This window comes from Ischnura elegans, chromosome 5 (genome assembly GCF_921293095.1).
Source record: "Ischnura elegans chromosome 5, ioIscEleg1.1, whole genome shotgun sequence".
Classification (NCBI taxonomy): domain Eukaryota; kingdom Metazoa; phylum Arthropoda; class Insecta; order Odonata; family Coenagrionidae; genus Ischnura; species Ischnura elegans.
In genome coordinates, this window is record NC_060250.1 from 61,653,895 (window position 1) to 61,680,000 (window position 26,106).

The 26,106-nt window shown below is 37.6% G+C and overlaps 1 protein-coding gene across 1 annotated transcript; it reads right to left on the reverse strand.

Annotated features, from left to right (window-relative positions):
• Positions 1 to 784: 784 nt before the first annotated feature.
• LOC124158972 (GATOR complex protein MIOS-B) lies at positions 785 to 26,059 on the reverse strand. Its single transcript, XM_046534421.1, has 16 exons — positions 25,583 to 26,059; positions 25,311 to 25,508; positions 24,920 to 25,201; positions 24,209 to 24,401; positions 21,439 to 21,641; positions 17,310 to 17,494; positions 16,799 to 16,932; positions 16,028 to 16,144; positions 12,545 to 12,755; positions 11,873 to 11,984; positions 8,371 to 8,501; positions 7,716 to 7,854; positions 6,785 to 6,923; positions 3,544 to 3,754; positions 2,961 to 3,217; positions 785 to 1,230 (listed from the first exon to the last, which is right to left on the reverse strand). Exons 1-16 carry the CDS (start codon positions 25,701 to 25,703, stop codon positions 1,125 to 1,127), a joined length of 2,739 nt encoding a protein of 912 aa, XP_046390377.1. The 5' UTR covers positions 25,704 to 26,059; the 3' UTR covers positions 785 to 1,124.
• Positions 26,060 to 26,106: the final 47 nt, after the last annotated feature.

Genomic DNA, 26,106 nt, shown 5'->3' on the forward strand with positions numbered 1-26,106 from the left:
CATGTCTTGAAGACAAATCACCCGGCTAGCTAGGACTCCTCTTACATATGGCTGGTAAGCTTCTGCTCCTCGCTATTTTCTTCTTCAAGTCTTGGTTATGGGAGATGGTGGTAATTATGCCTCTTCTTCTATTTCCATTTTTCATAAGTACGCTCATTAATTTATTTAGCTATTCCTTCCTTCGGTCCTCATCAGAGAGAGTGATGGATTGAAGGTCCAGATGCTCTATTCCCAGAATGCTGATGAAGAAGCAATACTCAATAGATTCAATCAAATATTGCAAAAATTTCATGGGAAAATTGTTGTTGATGAGCAGTAATTCACATACTTGGATAACTATTTGTATGAACGTATTCTATTTTCATAAAAAAATCTGGACATTGTCATGAAAATAACATAAAATATGCCCTTAAACAAAGAAGGCTTCCACAGACCTTGTCTTCCAACATTACTTCCAGCATCTCTCGCAAACTAATGAAGAAGAGTAAAATGCATCTGTATACATAATTTTTTGGCTCTAAGGACTTTGAAAATCGACTAGAACATCCTTTCATTCTACTACATTTTTGTAGTTAAGAGGTTCTTTCTACAAAGGATGAATTTGCATTGTACCGCAGGCTTTACCATTCGATGGATATGGTCATATAAAACCTACTCCAAAAGTACTTTCAAAAGGAAAAAGCAAAGATTTAGAGGATGGATGTAGAAACAATCAATAGAGCAGAATAATTACTCGGCAGCTATGCCAGTAATTCTATAAGGAAGAAATAAGAAAAACACAGAATTTTTATGAAAATATGGCATTTATATCCCACTATCAATAACGTACATTTATACATGATGGATTTTTTCAACAACAATACTTAACAAAAGTCAAGGAAAAAAATTGTACAATTAAATGAATTTCATATCAGGTGATTCACTATGAATCAATAACATAAACAAAGCCACATTCCTTGCAGGTGATTAAAAATGAGCATTTATGAATACAATTTTCACTCCAGCTAAAGAAAAATACTGCCATGTGCAATTTCATGAAACAGCAGAATGCAGTAATGGGATTGAAGAGTGACAAGTAATTCAAAAAGGAAAGTGCGCCACTGACAGGATCCAGGGTGCCAAGCTCAAATCTTATTCCCACATTTGCCAGGTACACTCCCTAGTCTCACAACAGCATCCAGCGACATGCAACGACAGGTGCAACCAGTCACAGGACACTCAGCATGCAGTCTGCAACACATGGAAAGAAATAAACGAACAATCATGAGCAGCCATAGCAAAAATTTGCACAAAAAATAAATCTTTTCATGTTTCTAGACTGTCGATCAAATGATTATACATATTTAATTCTTGGCCACAGTTTCAGCAAATTTATATCCTCCTTCATGACTGAGAGTTATCATTACGCTAAAAATGGGCAAAATAAACTGCTGGGATTTTGAAAATTGCAATTTTCTCCGTTGCATACTCCCTGTTGTTCACTGAATGTAAAATTATCAGCTCCCAAAAAGGGAATGAATTTGCCAAAACATCAGCTGAGAATTTAACAATTATTTTACCAAAACTTATCAAACAAAAAATGATGCATTTTTACAATATGTACTAAGAGCCAAAGAGTTAAATTAATTAATAGAAAAAAAAGGATTCTGCTCATTGACTTTAAAATTTTTGATTCACTCCTTATAATTCATGAAAGGCTACTTATCAGTTACAATAATTATTCCTTGGATTATTTATTACAAAAATGTAGGAATTATCAAAGCTTTCATTTTATAATATTGACTGATCAGTTCCAATTTTTCGTCAGTTCAGCTCTCAGTCCTAATAGGGTGGTTTCCTATTGTTTTTTTATTGCCTAAATCGAAAGATTATTACTCCTGGAGTACGTATTTCACGCATTTAGATTTTTAAATGACGATATCGATTTTTCATGATTAAATGAAAAGTGAAAATTTTCAAGCACGCGAAAACGCGACGGGTAAGTATGAATGCCAGGAAATCTCTCCGTGTGACGTATTTCTCGTTCCCGCTGCCGCCCTGTGAGGTGACCTTGAGGGAGGCTTGAGCGCTGATACGACCCAGGCTGCTAGTGGGTAGCTGAGTACCCTGCTAGCTGGTAGCGCTTGGCTTAAATAAGGATTATTAATACCTTATCAAACGAGGAAAACTTTCCGACCTTAGCCAGTTTTAATAAGTGATTATTATAATACATGCTTCCCTGAGCTCTGCGCCTCATGCATGCATTGGTAATCTCAGACGATGTATAACTCCTATCTACTCGTATAGAAACTAGGTCCCTGTGACGTCACGTGGAGTGGCATCACGTGGGCGCCAATCTGGCCTTTTTCAAATGAGGATAAAAATAGACCATTGCCATTCGTCTAAACCGGTATTTCTAAAACGAAATAATTTGTAAATAATGAATACACTAATGGTGGGTAACGAATCGCAATTAATGCCTTTCGTTTTCTTTTATGAAGGAAACTACCCTATTCTTAGTTCTGGCTCATAATCGAGAAATTCTTCAACTTACACAAGGTACTAATGGTTCCAATTAGGGTGTTATGAGATCTGCAAACAATAACTCATCAAGTTATCTCCCAAGTAATTGGATCCATGAAATCGCTAAATTTATGCAACAATGTAATATAAATTATGGCATACTTCACAGCAATTCGAGTTTTCAGTCTTCAAATTTTTATTCAAAGTAATAAGCTAGGAAAGGATAAACATAAACTAATCAAAGCATATACCATTGCTCTAATTAAGCTTTTTGTAGAAAAAGGTCATTGGTTATACCGTTAAATGTTATTCTTCTACGTTGATTTGCAAAGAGTGGACCCTGAATTTTGCATAAGAATAACCAGCCAAAACCAAGATCATGAAGCCATACACCCAAGTTAAAACTGCAAAGGCCTAATTCACAAACTGAATATCATTTACACATAAAATTTACTTACTTAAACCACTGTGACATGTGCGTAGCATGACCTCCATGCCGACATGTTTGGCACCAAGTGAACCATGATGAGAATTCAGACAGCCTTTTCTCCTTCATCATGACATTGCCCACTGCTGTAGACACAGCCACATCACCTCCAATTCTCTCGTCAGAAAAGAGCCTCTGTTGAGTTAAGAACCCAGATGGTGTACCCATATTGATGAGGCATATGGCACATCGCGGCAATGGCTTACGGCAGTTTGGACAGGATGAGATCTACCAAAATTACAAAAAGAAACGTCATACTTAGTTAAAAGATTATGAAATAATTATTCTACGTGAGAAAAATGTTCATCTTACATCAAAGACATTTTATGAGGCATCCTTCAGGATAAATTTGAATAAATCAAAATTTCTGAGGAAAACAAATTTATAGCATTTTTAGAGGCATTACATCTCACGAGTTAAGCATGAGCATCCATTCTTGACTGAACTTTACTTGTAGGAACCATAATTACTAGCAATGTGGGGAAATAAACTATGTAATCCTCTCTCTACTCTGAAATCGATGGTGAGATGATTTTACTAGTTGAAGGGCATACCTTGTGCTTGTTAGACGTTCCTCCAAGACGACCGTACTGCCCACGATTCCTGTTGATTCCCTGCATGTACATGGAGACACTCTTGCCACAAAAGTTGCACGATAAAAACACTTGCTGAGGTGGCTTGTCAGCTGAATTGCGAGCACCCAACGCAACATCAAACTGAGCTCTTTGGTTCCACATTCTCCAACTGTCCAGTAGGCTACGATAACTATTTCAAGAAAACAAATTATACAACCACGCCCCATAAAATAATAACTTTTCCTAATAAAAAAATTCAATCATAAAAATACAATACATGCTACAAACATTTAAATCACAGAGAGGAACACTGAATTTTTAAAATGTACTGACAATGTTATGTGCTGACATAATTTTGCTCCACAGAAATGACTATAAAGTATTTGAAGGCATTTAAGATGCACCTTTTTTCCAAAGTAACAGCTCAAAAATACCACTCGCATCTTATATGTGAAGGCTCAATCTCCATGGGCTAGTGTTCAATACTAACTCTATCGTATTTACTAAAGTACAATTATTACTCAGTTTAACACATTCAATGCGGATGATATTTTCACCGAAACCTCCAGTGACGGAAGGGTGATTTTGCTTCATAACGGTGGTCTTGGAAGTAATACAACAGAATTTGCAATTTTTTTTGTTTCTATTTCAAGCAATTAGTAAAAAACCCTAATGACATACATGTATGCCACCCGTCACCAGTAATTGACAATTCACGCAACCCGCATTACACACATGCAATTTTCCTTGTATGAAGGAGTGAACTTTTCATATTTCCGTTTATAATACTTCTTCTACCATTGATTCCTTAGGTTAATGGCGGAAATATCTTGGAATTAGTCTTTACGTGTATTTTTTTTGTTTCAACGGCCGTAGATTTAATTTTTTCAAGTCACAGAAGTAGAACACACAATGAACGGCAAGAAAAATATAAATTTATGGGATAAACATTTGTTTAAATCTATGTTACCTCAGAGTTATTGCAAAATTGAAACATTTCAATAAAAATTCTCACAAATGTTTATGATATATTTGAAAGCAAGGCCTTGGTTGACCTTCACATTCTGGGCAAATTGCAGTCACTGTCCTTCGGATGCCTTCACGGTTAGCGGAGAAATGAAGAGCCTGCATCATTCCTAAAAACCTATCACGGCACATTTTCTCTCGAATATCGGTACTCACACTAATTCTGACCTCCAATAGTTAAAAATCGTGTTAACCCTAATTGCGCCCATGTGGAGAAGAAGGCCCAGCCAAGTTTCCAGTTCTCCCTGTCTAACAGCTTCCAATCCATTATGCCCTTAGTGAAGGCCCTTGGTGAAGGATTTTGGAGGAAAATGCTTACAGCATTTTTCTCCGTCTATGAGAGGATTATTTCAAAGAAAATATCATTTGCAAGTTGAAATAATCTCTGGGAGTGCCGCTGGTAGGGAGGGACTCCAACCTTGAGCCTTAAAAATTATCCAGCAAAATAGTACAATTTGTGTAATGGAGTGTTGCATATGTGATTAATACCTTAGTTTTTATGAAAATTAAGACTGTATCTGTACCTAACACTAGAATGTATTAATGACCTACAAAATGAAAACACCATAATGATCAGAGGACAAGTAATTGATGTGGAGCAATGACTGAGAAAATATGCCGTAAAATTAGGAAAAAAACCCAAATTATGTAAAAAAACGTAATTTGCAATAATTATTTTAAAATTATTAATAAAGTATAAAATACGACCTTTTGGACCGCATGGAAACATTTTTGAATAAAATAGTAAGTTTTGAGACGGGAATACACGTTATTAACATAAACTAAGTCTGATAATATTTTTTGTGGTTGTACATAAGATATGAATAAATTAAAAAATAAGATAAAAATACTATTTCAAGGGAATAAATAATGGTAAAATGCCGTAATGCTTAAAATACCTCTGAGTCTATTTTTTTCCGCAATTTCGTTTACAAAGCTAAGGAAACAAATAAACAAGTAAAAAAATACAGACCAATACTGTATATAATGTAATGCAGTGTTGCATACGCCATTAATATGTTATTTTTTTATGAAAAGGAAGAAAATCCGCAACTAACCCAACACGTATGAATAACTCAGAAAATGAAATAAAATAGAAATGAATAGAGGATTGGTAATTGACCTAGGGAAACGAATGAGAAAATATGCAGTAAAAGTAGGAAAAAGACCCAAAGAAAATCACCCAGGATAAACGTAATTTGCATTAATAAAAAATGTTCCTAGCAAAAGAAATTCAAATATAACATCATTAACTGAAGCACCGCACTAAGATCATTTTTTTTATAATGTAGTGAGTATGAAACGGGGATAAATATCTTCAATAAAAAAGTTAGTCTAATCATAATTTTTGTGATAGCACATAAAATATGAATAAATTAAAAATAAAGGTAAAAAAAAACAAATTTAAAAGAATAATCCATATGTAAGACATGATAATGATATTTACGATAAGAATGATGAAAAAGAGACGAAGGAAATGAAAAGAAAAATCTCAACCTGCCAAATTGTTCCAAAAACAGCAGTAAAGTAAACAAAAAAACACTAAAAATGAAGGAACACGTAGAACTAGAAACGGACACTTCCGCAATGGTGTAAGGTCAATCCCGAACTGCGGGAGGGTGAAAAAGTAACGCTAGGCACGCTCGGAGCACCCTAGTGACCAGCGGAAAAACGTACTCCCGAAGACATACATTTATGTCATCCGCCTGAGTGGAAAAGCCCTCATGACATATATATATGTCATCCGCACTGAATGTGTTAAGAATGTTGTAGTTGTCTTTGTTATTATTAAGCTCTTTGCTATTATGTGGCATTATTTATCGTTTATTTATTATATTATAAAATATTATCATTTAACTTGCTTCTGCAATATAGAATGAGTTGGAAGCGAGATGTTGAACACACTAGATTGTATAAATACATACTTAATGAAGCTCGTACGATACCTCGCTTCAATTAATACGATCATATAAGATCTAAAAGAGTCTAAATTAAGCTGTTGGGCTGCCACCCCTTTACACAGAATTTTTTTCTTGTGGGTGCCATTCTGAAATGAGGGTGCATATTACATGCCGGTGCATCTTATATTCCATCTAATGAGGTAATTATTAAATTTACTAATAAATAACATGCATAAACATAAACTCCATTCCTTGTTAAATGTTTGGAGGAGTACATAATCCATGTATCTCACCTCTCTAGCCACTCCTGAACCTTTTGATTCTTAATGAGATCAACAGAGAAAGCACAAATAGCTAGGCAGCTAACACTCTGGACATCTCCAGTTCGGTCCACATATCGCTGCAGGAGATCAAGGCCTTCTTCACTAGTGCCTTTCATGGATTAAAATTTAATTCCATTAAAAGATAAAAGAAGAAAGAAAAATCTTCATCAATAATACATGGTACAAAGGGAGTCCCCACTTAATTTAAAAGCAAGATTTAAAAAAAATCCACTACACAGGAAATCATACTTGAGTAAAAAATGTCCTTATTTTCAGGAAAACCAACATGTGATGACAATATTCTTAGAAAATGATAGGTGATCACTCCACAGTTTGCATGTCCATTTGCTTGAACCTTAAACAGCAAAAGCCATTTCCATGATACTATCCAAATCACCATAAATGTATTTGCTAGCCATAGTCAAGTCACTGTCCTGGCTATTTTGTACAAAAATTGCAGTGATTGGGGCAAGAAATATACTATTATTATTCAAATAATCAGTTCATTGAGTAGAAATACTTGCCATCAGTGCTACCTTTTGTGCCTATAGTTCTTGAAATAATGTACTCAAACTTTATTTTTTTTTAATTGAACTATCTTATGCAATTACTATACACGTAGTTAATTCAAATCTATTTTAACCATTTGTATTTTCATCTATTTCATAATCAAGTTATTTGTGCAATCATTGCAGCATATTAAGTGACCAACTGAGGAGTAAATGCACCAACTGACTGATCAGTATGAGACAATAATACTTAAAACTCTGATGACCCATTGGCAACAATAGATACTAAAATGTGGACTGAGAATAGTAAAAGTAAAACATATGCACAATAATTAAATGCAAAAAAGAATTACTGCCCATTACGAAGGGCCTACAAAACTGCAAAGCCTTACCTGTGAGCAATATTCCTCCGAGATCACCTTCTTCAGTCAGCTGGTATGTCAGTCGTTCTAGGTATTCATTTAGCTTTGAATCTGACAAATACATGCACGCAAAAGCTACCCTGTCTTCAACAGCCATACCAGATTCATTCTGAAATTAAAAATAGATCAAATTCAGGCGAAATCTGAGTCAATGTTTGGCCAATAGAATATTAGAGCACATATTTATGGTGATGAAAGGACAGATGTTTTCACTACTTTTAAATCTATGCCAATGAAATTTTTATACACCAACATATTACAGTTTAAAATCATTTAGCCAAAAATATGTATAGTATCAATGATAGTTGTTAAGCAATAGATATAATTAAGAAAAACTTTCAAAAGTAGCCATGTTGAGGATTGATAATTATCTATTCACAGTTGGATAAATTAAAAAGCAGAGAGATATATGCAGTGATGATTTAATAACACAGGGGTGTTGAATGCTCAGCAATGCTTTGATAGAAAACATGTATGTATGTACTCAAATGTATCATCTCATACATGTCAATCTTTACTAAAATTTAGACATATGTAGTAGGACTTATAAAATTATTTTGAGGCTCTATAATGAAAAATCACTCAAAATGAAGACTAGAAATTCAGGTGAATTAGCCAAACTTACAAGTACACTTTCATAATTGTCACCATCAGCTGTCAAGAATGCAAAGATGGCTCTTAGGTATGGATCCAGCAATTGATTCCTTGACACCAGGCACAACTCCCTCCAAATGCTGTTCTTGTCACCCGTGTAACCTGTATCCAACAATATATTGTTTGGTTTAGATATACGAAGTTCAAAAGAGAAATATGTTATCACTAGTAATGATAACTGCACTTCAACTTGACGCATAACACCAGATACCACAAGCAAGACATTAAAAATACAAATAAAAGTAGGTTTACAATTTACAGCAAAATCTCGAACAGCAAATAAATAAAACTAGAGTTTATTTGTATTTCATGTCCGTGCAGACAGGCTTTGGTGCATTGATGGTGTATCTTGATGAATGTGCATCTAACTTATGATACACATTCCTCTCTGTCCAGCATACGTATATGCATATTAGTTTTAGGAATGGATTGGTTTAGTTTCCCATTTCTCGGTCCCAACAGATCATGACATTGGGACCGGAACCAAAACCAAAAAGAATCGGTGTCATAAGAAATGGCAGGAAAACCTGTTTGAACCCTAAACACTGATTGAAAGGGAAGTGATTGCAAAAAAATTGCAACTTGACATAGCTGTTGGAATAGGGACTGGAAACGAAGAAGAATCTACACCAAAATAAACAGTAGGAAAACCTGTTTGAAGGGTTCTGGTGCAGATGAAGGAGCTCTATCAGGTAGATTCATTCAACTCTCACTAACATTTTTTTAGAGAATATGTTTCCTATTACATATATGGTCATGGACAAAATGGAAAAAAGCTATAAATAACTCCTTCACATAACATTTCAGAGGCGATAAGAGCTTACTTCCCTCACACTTACCTTACCTTTAGTGCTTATAGCCACTAAAACCCTTCGTGTTTCCTGCCGGTGATCTCACCGTAAATGTCTTGAGGCTAAAGATAATCCTTAAATTGTAGGAAAACATTTTTGCCTCTGGGAGGGATCATTTTACCAATACCCTGATTACAGTCCGGCAGCCGAGAGTTGTCCGTTGACAGTTCAGAAGAAGGGGTGGGGAACCCTTCGCCAAAACGGTTTGCAGCCAATCGTTGTCCCCCAAACGCACCTCACACCCTCGCCTAGTCATGCAACGTTGTCACATGCATATGAAGCATAAAAACAAAACTTTCCATAGATTGTCTCTTAGCTCTTGCGTGCGTTCTTAGTTCACTTTAGGTTTTGCTGTGGTGGTGATGCTCTGTGTGGTGTTCTGGATAGTTACTTGTGCTTTTTCCAACGCTTTTCACGAAAACTTCTCCGCGCTTTCAACGGAAGTATTTCATTATAGTGGTTACAGAAGGCTTCGAGTTTCTTTGTTCAACATAGTATTTCTTATTGATTTCATCTTCCTTCATCATGAGCGGGAAGAAACGTGGTCATGGTGTGACACTGAATTCCCAAACATGGGAATTAATCACAATATTTATGAATACTTTGAAAATGAAAAATTCCATGGCAGTCCCCTAATTCCATTAGCAAGAGTGATAGATAGAACAGCTGAAGCATGTGGAATCAGTTCTAAATCATTTTCGAGGATTCTGAAAGAAAAACATGGTGACCGTAATAGTGAAAACATAGAATCTCCTGTTTTAAGAACACCCGAAAAGAAAAGGCGCAGGCGAAGTCAGAAAACAAGTATTGACAATTTCGACGAGGAAGCAGTCCATAGGCATATCCACGGTTACTGCGAGAGAAGGGAATATCCAACAATTCGGAAACTGTTGGTATCCTTGAAAGAAGCAGATCTATTTGATGGTGGAAGGACAAGGCGGACGGACCTTAGAATCGTCCTGAGAAAAATTGGCTTCAAGTGGAAAAAGTTTTCCGGTAATAGGAAAATTATAACGATAAAATATAAGGATAAAACGAATAGAAGGAAAATTACTTACTTTATTTAATGTCAAATCAGAAACTGCGTGTGGTTCACTGGAGTCCCATCTATGATTTTTTTCCTAGAGTTATCATTTACAATTCGGCATTTAAATCAGCAGCATTTTTCTATAATTACTTCAATTATCAGTTTGTTGGAGGGCAATTCGTGATATTTGCGCAATCGCTATTTTTCTCAGTGAGGGCAGAGTAGTAGGAAAGAAAAGGATAAAATGGTGATGCTGACCGCGACTATTCCGTTAGCCCTTCACGCCCGTCGTCCCTTTTGGCTCCTTTCTTCACGGACCCTTATTGTTTACATGTGAGGTGGGCGTTTCCCTTTCTGACCTGGCAACATTGCCCCCTACCCCTTCTAGCTGTCAACGGACAACTCTCGGCGGCCGGACTGTACATGACCAACATTATCATCATAACTCACAACAGCTATGATTGTCTTACCATGTTTTCATCAATAGAAAGATGAAACTGTCTCAAAGATACAATCAATACTATTCCAGATGAGCCCACAAATCGGACAAAAAACTCCTTAACTACTGCAAATTTAGGTACTCAAGTGCTTGATTGAGAACGAAACCCAAGAACCTAACCAAAATTGAAAAAAGTGGAACCAACCCATCCATAACCGTTTGTACCAAAATATTTTTCTTCACCACAACCATGGCCTAGAACAATCAGAGTGCAACTGAAATGAATTTGATATCTTATGATGTGATCTAAAACAAATAAATGATACATAAAATGAATACAAATGTAATTTTTAGGGATGGACAAAGCCAGGATTTTTTCCGACCCGGATTCGGATCGGATCCTTGATTTTCGGAGCCGGATCTTTCGGATGGGATATTTTCAGATCCAAATGCATTTTCAAATTCCTGATGCTGAGATTACCCTGACAATTGTTCAATCTCTTGGGAAGAGTCACACTATGTGCCAGTCGTATTTTGTCTTTTTTATTTTCCACAGCTGCAATTCTCGTACGTAAGCTTCCTACCTCTGCGAGAGCTTTCAAACAAAACGGTTCATGAGTGGGAAAGAATCGCATGCGACGGCACATTCGAAGATAGAATCAGAACTCTTTCCACCCCTATGAGGCGTTGCATTCACTGAAACTATTATTTAAAATTTCTGATCCAGATCCAATGTCTTCCGCGACTTTGGATCCGATGTATCTGATGAAGGGCAATATCGGCGGATATTCAGATCCGAGGTATCCGATCCGACCATCCCTTGTAATTTTACATCATAAATGCAATGAATCCCCTCCAATGCTTCATGCAGTACTTTCAATAATATGGGGAATGCAAAGACTCAGGCCTACATTCCTTTATTATTCTGAAGTTGATTAACATTGATATCGGACATCAGATAAACTACAGACACTGTCAGTTCATGAATAATCCTGACTCAAGTGCGGATCGAGTACCCTAAAATGGCAATCAAATACATAATCCAATTCCACCCTCTTAGAATAAAGCAGCACTAGACGTGAGGTTCTTTGACCTTCTCAACACATAGCAGTGAACGGTTTTTAGTCAGACTGAACCATTGATCATTATTGCTTACCAGAAAGAGCCATTGCCACAATGTTCAAATTATTGCCTTCAAGAATGGCTGCTCTCGGGTTGTTCATTGCCGCTGCTGAGGCTGCAGCAGCTGACGCTCCTCCATTAAGTACCTAAAAGAGTACAAAAAAATCAACACCATAGCTCCATCGTAATTAGTAAATGAAAACTTGAACACGTGAAAATTCATTTCATTCAAGGAAAAACTTCATTAGGAAATACAGTTCACATGCTAACATTATTGTATACGAAGTTTTGAAGTTTTATTCATTACCAAGTTTTCATTATTATGAAGTAAAGACACATGGGCCTGATCATGAGGGATACGTCAACAAATGGAAAAAGAAATTATGTTATGCATTTTTTGACGCTATGAAATTGTTATTTCCTTAAAATCCATATTTTTCCTAAAAACTTCTACCAGCTAAATAATTTTCTTAAATGAATTTTGGCTGGCCCATAAGGAGTAAAAATGGCATAAAAGTGATGGATGAAAATTATCCACATTTCTGACATGATTGAACAACAATTGCTTTTCTCCGGTTCCATGGAAAACTGTCTCGCTGGACTCAATGCTTGCCCAAAATTGAGCTATTACAGTGCATACATACCTTTGTCAAGGTATGGACTGTAGCAAAAGCACTTTACTCTCTTTATTTTCTAATGCAATCACCTGGATGGCCAATCGTATCCTCAGGTTGAATATGGCAATGGCTGCCACCCTGGTGTGAGACCCCTCCTCCTCAGCTTCCAGCCGGTCTAAAAAGGAGTTGAGGCTATTCCCCATGCTGACCATATTGCCTGGTGTTCCAGTGGCACCCTCCAGCCACCAACGCTCAAAGCGCCAGCCGCACAGTTGCAGAGCCCTCTCTCGCTCCTCACTCCTACATGCAAAAAATATTCAAATAAGCAATGGCAGGAACACGTAGAGCTCACTGATGCCACTGGCTATCCTTATGTGCTTCAATATGATTCCAGAAGTCAGGAGTGAAAGCATTCGAAATGTGGTGCTACTGAAGAATGATGAAGATAAAATGGATTGACTGTGTAAGTAATGAGGAATTGCTCAGAAGAGTGGGAGAAAAGAAAAGCCTCCTAAAAATCTTAACCAGAAGATGGGACAACTTAGTTGGCCACATTTTGAGGCACGGTGGTCTGATGAAGACAATCGTTGAAAGACAAGTGGAAGGGAAAAAGGGCAAAGGATGGCCCTGAATGAGTTACAAATATATATATGGGGTTATAAAGGATGTAAAAGAGAAGAAATATGTAGCTATGAAGAGGTTAGCGGATAGAACAGAGAAATGGAGAGCTGCAGCAAAGCAATCTTAAGATTGTTGACTAATGATGATGAAAAAGATGAGATAACAACCTAATGATGCTTATGGTATAATTACAGTGGAACCCCGATTTATCGTTCCCGCATTCATCGTTTTCCCGCATTCATCGTTCGCCGCTCCTGGTCCCAAATTAAGTTCCATAAAGACAATGTAATTTTTTCCCGCATCTATCGTTCCCCGAAGTATCGTTTTCCCGCATTTATCGTTTGACGATCGCGGTCCCGTCGTATAATTTTCCCGCATCTATCGTTTGACGAAAATGAGACGAAGTGTTTACAACGTGTTGTTTACGGCTAATAACGACAGACACAAAGTTTGAATCTTCCCCAGGAGATTGAAATACGATAGGGAGAAGCTGAGTGCCGTGGGATAGTTACATTATCGCATTTCCCAAGATCCGGTATCCCCCTCCATTCAGCACTCGCCTCTCCCCGTCTGAAGCTTTCCTCTTCTCCGAAATAAAAAAAAGGTCCCAGCTCGAGCAGGGATCGTATTACGAAGACCTTAGCTTGGAAAGAAAATATCAAGTTACTCGAGAACAAAAGAAACCTTTTTCGCGCTTCCCCCTTTCTCGACCACTGACTTTTTTTTAGCTGACTCGCTACAAAGATCCCCACCTCTGGAGGTCAACTGCTCCATGAATCACCGATTAGCTCAAAAGGTGTGTAGAAATGAATTTCGGCAATTGGTATTATACTTTTATTATACATATTGAGATATTAGTGATGTACACGTAATTCAGTAAAGATTGATACCAAACATGACGTATTTCTAACGTTATTTAAGCAAGGAAAGAGTTGGAATAATACGATGGTGATTTCTGGCGAATAACGATATCCTCGCAGCTGATAGAGAGCTTCACGGCAGTTGATGCGATTTTTTTCGAAAACAGGGCGTCTGGTTACAATTTACGAGTTATTCTACAGGTTTCACTTGTCTGAGTTTTTAACGAAGCGATGTCTTCTCTGGATATTTTGTTTCTCTCGACTAGCAATCTGAATTCATCTGCTCCTCTAGAGCTGTTAGAAATGAGTGGGTAAGTTGCCTTCTCTATAGGATAAAAAATTTCATTGCGCAGTCATATGGTCATGCTTCACCCTCTGCAGTAAGTTCTGCCTACGCCGTACGCGAGAGCATTAGTGCCGAACTTCACCTCGCACGAGTGGTTCCGTACTTTCCGGGGTGGGTTGACTTAAAACTAGCGAGTGTTTTCCGGGTGGGTTCAATGGAGTCCGGTTTCATTTTTATTAGTTTTATTCTTATTCTTGGCCTTCTTGATCCATTTCATAACCAATCACTGCGACGGCGAAATCAGTTGTTTAAGGCATAACACGAACATTTCTCTAGTAAATACGTGTACTTGAAATGGCATTTGATGGATAAGAATTTTTACATCAGACAGAAATGGCCGTGAAAATTCCGAGTGGAGTGCAAACATTTTTTTAGCAAGGCGGCTTGTTCCTTTAGGATTTTAGAATAAGATAAGTCGAATCAACAATATGACCTAAGTGTTTCGATAGTGTAATAATATTCCTGTAATCAGCTGAAATCTCGTTTGAATCCATTAATGAATGTCATAATTCGCAAAAATCTAGCTGATCCTGGGACATAGGCAACCCGGACAACCATTCCCGCATTGATCGTTTTCCCGCATTCATCGTTCTTTTCATCCATCCCCCTGAAAAACGACAGATCGAGGTTCCACTGTATATTATAAGTAGTGGCAAAACTCAAAAGTAACCTGAAAGATAGTAAAAACCCAAAATAATTACAGTAAAAAACTTATTATGAAAGTAAGCTTAATCAAAAATTAGTTTTTTTCTCGTGAAGCATAGATAAATTGTATTTAACTTAAATTTCTATGCAGCACCTTGCAATCAAGTGTTTTAGAGTCAGGCTGGTAAACCACATAGCACATACCCATCTACTGTCATACATTTACGTTATAGGCAGCATGATTCTAGGTGCCGAGACACTAGTTGGAGGATAACTCAGAAAGGGAAAATGAGGGTGGAGAAATCTAATGAGTTAGAAATAAAATTTCTGAAAAATTATCAATGATGGAGACCTAATTTAAGATCAAAAAACAAATCAAAAATGCATTGATACTGCATATTTATATGCAGACAATGGGCTACCATCCCCAATTATATTCCTTTAACTCAGTGGCGCTGACTCCATGGGGCCTGAGGGGGCCCAACCCCCTCCTAACTTCTTTATGGGTGTGAGGAAAAAATGTGCCAGGCTTGTTGATTTTCCCCGGAGTGTCCAGATATCGAGATTCGAGTTATCAGGGTTCTAATGTTCATCGTATGACTCTTCTAAAATCCTTAAAAAACTTAAAACTCACTACATACAAAATTCCCCTCGATAAGATCCCTGGTTTGGGCCCCCCCAATATTTTTTTTGAGTTGGCATCCCTGCTTTAGCTTCATCACTGATTATAAGAGTCATAATCATAGATTACAATGACAAAAAGGGAGGTTCCAATTGGTTACACCAAGAACTTCATTATCAGTCTGGAGTTCAGTCACTCTAACACCACATCAAATCATGTCAAAACAAAGCTTATCGAATTTTCCTCAGCGGTGAATGTTCAACATATTTTCCTTTTTTTGTGGGGAATAAGTTTAATAAAACATAAGGTAAACTTTCAAGCTTGTAGATTTCAAGTTTTATTCATATCTATTCAAGTCCCTCAAATATCATGGTTATTTTAATATACTTAACAGATAAGCAATTTATTCTATATAAAAAATTTTGACTGATTGAAAAAATTTTTTTTCTGGAAATGGAGCTAGGTTATTTGCTCTCACCTGTATATCCTGACAGCAGACTGACAAGATGGTCCCAAATCAGACCATGGCACACAATTCATTTCAGACTTGGGAAGAGTCCCATTGGATTGGTATGGCCCCATTTTGAGGATAGCCCTGAGGAAAAAGAAATTTCACATAACAGATAGTTTCAGAGTTCTGCGTTATTCAAATAGGATGGGCTGCACACAGACTATGGTCTACAGAGGTGTGCTACAAATGACCGAAATACAATAGAACCTCAATATAATTAAATTGGAGGGACAAGCTATTTTGTTATTGTGAAGCTTAATCTTTGTTGCCATATTTTATATTAAGTCATAGCTTATAATTTACATTTAAATGAATTCAAAATAATTCATTAACCTAAAACACATTCTCCATGTTATGTGGTAAACTAAGACTTATACATAATTGTAAAGATATCAGTTCTTCTTGATTAACATGTTTCAACAAAGATTGGAGAGATTTTAACTCTATCTTTACCAGCTCCAATGTGAAAAAATGTTATTTCAATACAAGAAACTAGTTGATCAGTTATATTATTTGTTGGATAAGAGATCTCCATGTACTTAATATGGCATCGAGTGGTACATTTACCCCATTGATTTCTAGGTCACACACAAGCAATTGATGACTGAAAATTCAGCTCTAGGAAATCAAAAGTGCAAAGAAATGATTAAATATTGATTTTTTCTTCTTGTACCAAATATATTTTCAGTATCAGAGAGTTTCACAACCTTATGTGCTGGTTTCTGAGAAAAATCTTACCTAACTCCTGGATGCTTCACCACTCGACAGTTAACTTCATCACCCATCAGTGCCTGATTGGTATTCAGCCAGTGCCAAAGTTTCTTCAGCCCTTCATCCTCAGCCACCAGATCAGCATTTTGCCACAAGTCTTGCTGAAAATACCAAAGTACACCACATTATTCATACTTGTTTCTTATTTGATACGCCCATTCACTGGTTACAGAGGGAAAAATCACCCAGAGGGTAAAATTACTACTTTTTTATTTTGCAAAGAAATTCTAGCGTAAATTTAAGTTTAAATTTATTTGATACTGAAGTTCCAGAGGAGGTAGATAAATCTTTGGCTTTAGATGTAAATTAAAAAAGATAACAATTCCCATGAGTCACTTTTTAAATAGGCGCAATCTAGTTTTCATCACCTAATACAATCATCACCTGATCATCAGTTATGAAACCCTGTTTTTTTGTTTTCACCATGATGTAGCTTCTCCAGGTATAAAAAATATGTGAATGTCAAAAATATATTTACCTTGAGACCATAATCGTTCATGGCTCTCTCTTTAATCTTCACAGAAATGTCATCCAAACAGGCATATGCAGGATCAGTCTCATTCATGTAGCGCAAGGTTTGCCTTCCGTAAGTCCATATCAGTTTTGAAGAAGGTGACCAGTTCAGAGTGATTCTCTCAATGACTGTGTAATCTGATATTTTACCTGAAATTGAAAAACAAAGGGAATTCTTGCCTTATGCTGACTCTGAAGATGAGCTAGTAGTAATGCAGCCTGATGCAATTCCAATCAAAGGTTCATTCTCACAAACAACACTCCTGCTCCATGTGATTCGAGCCTTAACGCAAACTATGGGGGTAGACACACAGAGGGAAGAGGGCAAGAGCAAAAAACTCATCGTTACTTTAACTCCACATACATATATTACAACTCACATTAAGGATTATACATATATGTGGATGGAGATGAAGAGAAACGATGAAGGACTGAACATGGTGGGCAAGGAAAGGAAACTTTTATATGAGATATGGAGGAGACAGAAGCTTGTAATAGAATGAGAACTAAGCAGGAAGATGCTAAAATTTGTGTCAGAGGTATCGATGTTAGGAAAGACAAGGAGTGAAAGACGAGAACAGGATTTATAGATGGAGTGAAAGGGAGTAGGAGCTTATTGGAAATTGAAAAGGGAGGCCAAGATTGTAAAGGGAAAGAGGCGGAGGTAGTTCACACAATGCTCCATGCAAACCTACCACGACTATTAACCCTTTCGAGACGGCGGAGTTTTCGTCTTAGCATGACTGCTGTACTGAGCCCCAAGAGACTCTTCTTTCTCGTGGTACGGAGCATTTTTGGAGGATGTTCGTTAAGAAGGGTCTCGCGGAACCTTTTTCGACCCCTCCCCGCTGGGACTCCGCATTATACCAGACTCCGAGAGTAGTTGTGCTCCCTCCTTTCCGGGTTTAAGACCATACCTGCGGCATTGGTTCGCGGTCAACTTATGTATTGCTTATACGTATTTAGCAAATGCTTAATTGTTGCTTGCACGTAAATTGCAGACTTTGAATTGAATTCCTCATTTTTTTCTGAGCATTGTCAAATTTTAAAGGAAGTTCTAAGGTCAATATTAACGCAATTAATGCAGCAACGATTTCCATGTTGATGTTTATACATAACTCGAGATATAAGTTAATATTTATCGTAGAATTTCGTTTTAAAATTTTAAATGCAGCTCAAAAGACAAATAATTCAATTCTTAGTTTATTTTTTTTATGATAAGTGAACTAATATTTATTTCGAAAACTGACTGGATAAACAATTGTACGACTGCTGTCCCTTACTGCTAAGAGGGGTAATAAAAGGCGAGGGGTCCGGGTACCTGCTCCCGGATTCCGAGGGTAAATCCTAAACCCCACAGGGTTGGGTCCCGAGACAAAGACGACGTAAACCCGCGACCGCCCTTAAAGGGGGAGAGCTAGAAAACGTATATATACGGCCTTCGTTGTCCTGGCCAGGAAAATCTCACACGTAAATATACACCCGTCGTCTCCCGGGTCAGGAAACATCCACACATATATATACGTGTATAGTAGGGAAAAGGTTAAAATTAGTGATGGGTCGGTTCGATTCCTCGATTCTCGGCCAAGAACCGGAATCGAAAACGAGTACTTGCCAAGGCAAAAAATCGATTCCAATTCCAGTAGTACTTCAAACAACAAAATAAACGACCGCGTTTCCAACAGCCATTTGAATTTTCGCGCCACGTAAACATAACAAAACACATATCTTCTTGGGATGTGCGAGTACTCGAAAATTCAAGTCGATCGAGTAGTTGGTACTCGACTCGAGTGTTTCGAGTCGCATTACGAATGTCGAGTCGAGTAGTTAAGGTTACAGTTGGTTACAGTGCTTTCAAGGCTAGTAGGTCCAGCAATCTGCCTGAATCTGCCGACAGGAAGCGCTATCCTGAAACTCATGTAATAATGCAGTTTTTAAAGCCGATAAGTCATTCTAATGCCTTGGCCTGGTACTTTCAGCTTGCCGAATACACTATAGTTGTCGACGTGGGCGCCGAATACCTTTACGCCAGCCGCAGCGGCCGATCGTCTTCCTACCCGGCGCACACTAGTCTGAAATCGGAAAAAGCTGGAATAAAGTCCAAAATGACCTTTTTGGGGATAGAGACTTGAAACTCTGCGTAAATACTCATAAATCATTGCCAAATATTGCTTTATATGCCATTTCACGCTTTATATGCTATATGCCACGAACCTTTAGTGAGATACAGAGGCCCAAGCATGACCAATTTTTCAATGCCACGCGAGATATCGTTTTTCCTCAAAAAATCTTTGAATTTATCCAAGTGGTTTTGCGTTGGTGTGATTTTTATGGAATATAAAACGCAATATTCCTTTGATCTGGTGCTTTGCCTATACTTTCAATGACTTTTGAAGACTTTGGCTCTCATCTGTCGGGTTTTACAACGCAAAATGGCCGACCCGTTTTTCACGTGAAATTTGATATAAAGTAGACATTATCTTTCGTTTACGAAAAATATAGCTCGGAAAATTTGAACCACAATATAAAGTAGAGATTTCTAAAGAGTACTAATAAGAAATCTTGAAAAAAAAGTTTGCGACGAAGGAAATAAGAGCGATTTTTCAATCGCGCGTCAAGGCTGAGCTACACGCTGTGGAACTTAGGCTCGGTAACTGAGGCCGATTTTTCAAGTTTTTAACAACATTAGTCTTGAAAATCGTCATTTAAAGCATAGATAATCGTCTTCATTGACTTAAAACACTAAACTGAGGATGTTAAAAAGGATTATGTATAGATCGACTTGACCATTTATCGCATTACTCGAGTGAAAATACTATAAGGATTGGATTTTTTTTGGAACCATCCCACGCATAAGAAATATGCCTCGGGTATTGAAGTAAAGTGAAGAGATTAAGTCAGCATGCTTAAGAGAGAGAAAAAAGAACTATTTCCGTGAAAGGCAACAACCGATACCCTTTTTCCCTTTCCACCTTCGCCGAGGTGAGTCGCGCGGTAGGGGGAGTTTTCACACCACAAGGCTCTTTTAGCCTTTTTTATTACTGCGACCGTCCGATGTGATATTAATTTGCAGCGTTTAGTTTCTTTCTTGAACTTAAAAAAAGCAAGAGATTTTAAGGTTGATTAAATGACGTGAGAAGAATAGCATTTTTTTGGCTCTACAAAACTAAAGTTTAGTTCTATAGTTGTTCGCTTCGACCACTTGAATTCCATGAAGATTCAAGATCCAAAAAATCGTTGATATAATTTTTAATAAAAATTCCAAAGTCTCCGAAATCTTGCAATTTTGGTGGGAAAGTACTTGCCCAATAACACACATATGTGTAGCAAAAGGCAATTTTCTGCAGGCAGTAATACTATAACATGGAGACGTCAAAACCTGCTGGCTGAGCATGTAGAATTATTGTTTTTTCTGCTTGAGAATTTGAAAGGGCCAAATATTACATGATTCATATACGTAGTATGTAATCTTTATTACAGCTATTATAGAAAATTTCTGTACTCAGGTATGTTCTGTTTTGAAATTTAGCTATTATATTTTAATTACATAGTAATTATTTGAAAGATGCTTTTGTCAACTGACTCTTTCACAGAGTAATATTTTTAAAAGTGGTTTTCTTGTTTCCTGGAATTAAGTGATATTTTTCTTGGAGCCTATGGCATCAGAATCGATGGAATCGGTATCGGTAGAATCGGAATCGAAATGTCAGAATCGGAATCGGGATCGATAAAATTTTGGAATCGACCCATCACTAGTTAAAATACTTTAATTAGGTATACTAACATGCAGAGGGATATGATTTGGTCACGTCTGAGGATTAATTCTCATCCCAGAAGAATTTCTTCCAATGAAAATTCTCATAAATTTAACTAAGCTATGACTGACTGAATATTTTTGACCCACATAAGAAGTAGCAATTGCCTGCTGTAGATTGAATGTGGCCTTACACTGAGATAAGCAAACTTAGCCCCCAGATATCAAAATCATACTATCATAGCAGGTCCTCTCACAAGAAAAATCAAATGACACAAAGCTATGCCCAGGAAAAAATACATTATAAACTATTCTAGCTGTTGAAAATCTCATGACTCACCTCTAGAAGTGATTGCAAGTAGCCTGTTCTCATGACTAGGGTGCCAAGAAAATGAAGCCAGCATTGCTTGCGGCTCAAGGTTGACGTTGCGTTCAATGGCGATTGCAGGCTCTGGACCATCAGCACTTCCAACCACTGCATGCTGAATGTCATAAAGGTAGAGGTAGGAGCTGTCTCTTGTCAAGGAGCCTAAGAGGTTGCGCCTGATGAGGTTGAATGAATTGAAGTAATAACAAAGTTGCCAAAATAATTTACAATCAATAGCAGCACCAAAATTTTGCAAATCCTGAAAACACATCCAGTTCAGTTATGATTCTTACTTACATGTACAGTCCCAAAAGCAAAAATCTTACCACCCACGAGCTGAAAATTTTCTAAGTTCCTAATTAATGCCAAAATGGCAATGCCACTGAACCATGCCTTACTGCAAAGAACAAACCTTCTAAGTTGGGATGGAGGGCCTTTTCTTCGACGTGGTCAAATGAGTATGTGGCTCATCAAAGGAAGGGAATTTGACCAGTAAAGGTATTTTTATGATTGAGTGTGCACGAGTCTTGGCCTTTGAACCAGAGTGGATTCCTCATGGATCTGAGTTAACACGTATTCTGTAGCTGTCATTTACTTTGCTGAAAGCATTTCTATGCATATTGACACATGTATGACCTCATAAAGAGTCTTTGCCTTTTGGCCTTGCCTTGCAAAAATTGCAGAATCCAAAAAAAATCAGAATCACAAACAGGCCAGACATCCCACATCACCAAGATCACATGGGCATTTCTAACTTCCTAATCAGAAAGACATAACTAATGGTTGCGACAAAGTGATTTTTTGATTCTATTCTGACATGTCCTACCCATCGGTATGCACAAAAATGCTTTCAGTGGAGGGAATGACAGAAATGACGGCAGACATGGACTTAATAAATTTTTGGCTCCTGGACTCCGTCCTGGACTGTATTTCATATGTATTTTGCATTATAGTTATGCAAACAAACACTTCTGAACTGAACTTCAGGACGAGCTTCATTATATGTATGTATGTACTTGAATTCTGTGTTTTTCTAGCAGTCATGAGATGTTATAGAATGCACCATATGCATTACCAATAAATATCAAGCATAAGCTGATCAGTCATATAATAACAGATTACCTCAAGGGCTGCATATAATATAATAACAGATACATACATAGGTCCACTCAAAAAATGTTTCAGAAAAACTAAGATTTGATCATAAGATATTGAAACATACGGTGATAACATTATCACAGAGTGAAAGGAAACTAACAAGCCTCCTTGAGATTTTTTCAGGAGGTGACTCAAACAGATGACCCTGGATGGGGGATTGTTGAAATCATATTTTTGGGATGTGAATCAGGGCAAGTTATAAATATGAATAATATCCTCTAGTAGCTTCTGAAGAATTTATTAACGTAAGGAAAACGTGTAGATTGGAGGGGCTTTGTAATGTGCATATCATTTGAAGCCTACATCACAAAAGGAAAATTACTCCCAAGGCCCTTGCCACATAAGAGGGATGTACTTAGGCCAATGAGGTGCACAGGACCTATGTATCAGTTTGGCCATTGACTAAAGCCAATTAGCATGAGGCTTGGTTTTCAGTATTGCACCTATTTTCCTCATAAATATTATGCTCATTGAAATCAGCTTCCCATATTCAAATTCAGAATAAATTCAGGTTCGAAACAATTGATACTTGAAGTGATACCCCTATCAGTGCTATTTTCTTTTGTGGTATGCCTTAACCCTTTTGTGCCAAAGATGAGGAGGAGCCAACGAGCACTTTCATATGCAGAAGACCTAATGTCGGGTATACATAGCTGGCGTGGAGTTTTCAATGTAAACGACCGGACGTTGGCTATAGCTGGGCTGGGGGAATGGAAGTGACTGCTGAGATAGCAATGGTGGAATGTATTCAGGCCCTGCCGAGCTTTGGAAGACCTTAGGGCCACTCCTTGACAATTAAGCCCCACCCTCCCACTCATTATTGGTCCTCCTCACCGCAGGAATCCATTTTGAAGTGGTTATATCGTTAATGATTTTTGCAAAGTGGCATCTTTTTGCATACTCCAATTTTTTTATACTTTGAAACGAATTCTTCATTTTGTTCTGTGCATGATCAATTTTTGAACGAAATTTCAGCATTACTAATAAGTAATAACAAACTTCTGGATTTACAGTCTCAGTACCTTGTGTACAAGATCTTTGTTATTATCAACGCTAGAAATCCGTTTAAAATTCCTCAGTGCCTAAAACAATGTTAGTTATTCTTTTAGAGGAGTAAATCATTGAAAATCAAAAGCAATACATATTTTGTTTTAAAAACACTGGTAACAAAATGTGTTGACCGTGGACTCGTGCTAAGATAGGGTTTGAGGGTCTAGTCCAGTGGCCATGGTAATAGCCAGGCACCCCATTGAGTTCGGTACCAAATCGAAGGGACAAGAATCTTCCCAAAAAAGAGCTTCGTGTAGAGTGGTTTAAATTTTTATTGTATTACTCATAGAACGGTAAATGTTTTTTTTTCCTCATAAAGGCTGGCAAGAAAGGGTTAATGTTAAACAATCAAGCTTTTTGATGCCCATAACAAATAGGCAAAGCTCTACTGCAAACCTATTTTTTTCCATGACAATAGAAAAAAAGAACTTGCAAACATAACCCCACATATTGTAAAAGGGGCATTCACCCCTCCTTGCCCCCTCTTCTTTGCTGCCGACACACTTTATGTTGCATTAGAGTTAGTTTGACTCACCTTGTTGGAGACCAGCTTAATTTTGTGAATGGTTTACTTTGAGAAAGGGTGAGGATGGGCTTCTCAAAGTTCCTCAGGTCCCAGATAGAAATCTGTCCTTCTACATATGAAGCTAAATGGTGTTCACTGTGAGGATCAGCAATCAGTCCAAACACAGCTTTGGTTGGGGTACTGTTCACTGGCTTTGTTGTATCTAGGAGTAAAATGCTGTATTGTACTGGTGATTTTTGCATTAACATTGAATTGAACAAAAAATTAGGAGTCATCTTCAATAAAAATCTTGGCATATTAATTACTCCATGGATAGACAAAAGATTTGATAATTCACTTCATATGATGGAAATGAACAAGAAAAAGCATCCAAATAGAATATCACTTGAGTTGTTTACCCTCAAATATATTTGACTCTAAGCAGTAGCGTAACCCAGATTTTGAAATGGAGGGGGTTTACCAAAGATTTCAGGGTCCTTCTGGGGTGTATGGAAATCACCCCTGACCAAAGGGGGGTCATCCCTTTGCCTCTTTTAAAGGCTAAAGGTAGGGGAGGGGGTTTTAACCTGGAAAATCCCCCCGTGGCTACATGACTGACCCCAAAGTCCCCTTTGAAATCTACTGGCAAATGAATAAACTTCATTAACTGATAAATGTCATATTTCTCTAGACAAAGTGAAATAAACTGGAGGAATTTCAGAAATGACACTAAGCAAATACCTCGCAAGTCGAAAAGTTTCAAGTGCTTGTGGTTCATTCCTAGCGCTAGGTTCCGAGGAGTTTGGGCAATCCATGCAAGTGAGTGCGCTGTCTCCGATAGGCCAAGTTCTTGAAGGGGCTTAGCTGAAAATCCATCGCCACTGCCCCCTCCCATAGGACCATTCACAACATCCCAAAGCAGCACAGAGTGGTCACCTCGATGCTTGTCCAGACCAACAGCCAGCAGACCGACCTCCGATGGATTCCATTGAAGAGCATTGCACTGCCTTGCATGTTTAGGTGCTACAATTCAGAGCATATAGAAATTAGGAACGTAAACGCCACATGAAACTCAATGACTATCTACTCTATCACGACGAAAAGATTCCTCTGAAGATAATAATGAACGTACCGAACTCTTTGCCAATGAGACCTCTGGAATCGAATGATGTAGACCCGAAAGATGTGAGCACAACCTTGCCATTGGCCTGGCCTATAGCGAGAAGGATGTCGGTTTCTGGGTGAGGATGGATGTCAATACATTTTACATAGTGCTGATTGGTGTTCGAAGCTAGGAGATGGGCGACAGTGTGCTCCGATATTCTCACACCTTAAATAAAATCAAGATTAGGAACCCTCTCGGTTTTGCCACACATGCTACTAAAATACAAATAAATAACTCACAGGATGGCTTTAGAGGATCTTTGCATGGGGATACTTCATATAAAAATATATCATTTCCCCAAATGATGAATTTATCTTGATTCACGGGAGACCACTGCACTTCTAGCTTGATCCCACTCATATTTCGCTAACCTCGAAATAAATGTCACGCTCTATAAGGGGTACCGGTAGGTATTGTCATAATGCTAGGTTAATAAACACTTTACAAATTTGCGGAGAACTTGGCAAATATTTGACAACACTCCGTAGTTTCGCAGATTCAACAAAACAAAACTATTTAAACATACACCAGTTAAGTCAGCTGATTTGAGTAACTACCTGGCAGCAACCTAACAAATTTAGAATCGGGGGAGAGCGAGCAAAGCGTGGCTTCAATATCATGATGAATTTTTTCATTGTGATTATTCCCACGATTAATTTAGCTGATTTTTGTGTTAATAAACCAATGAAATTTCGGATAAACCCTCTATTGGAGAACTTTATTTTCTATCGTTAGCTCCTCTGCAGTGCGGTTAGTTTTCATG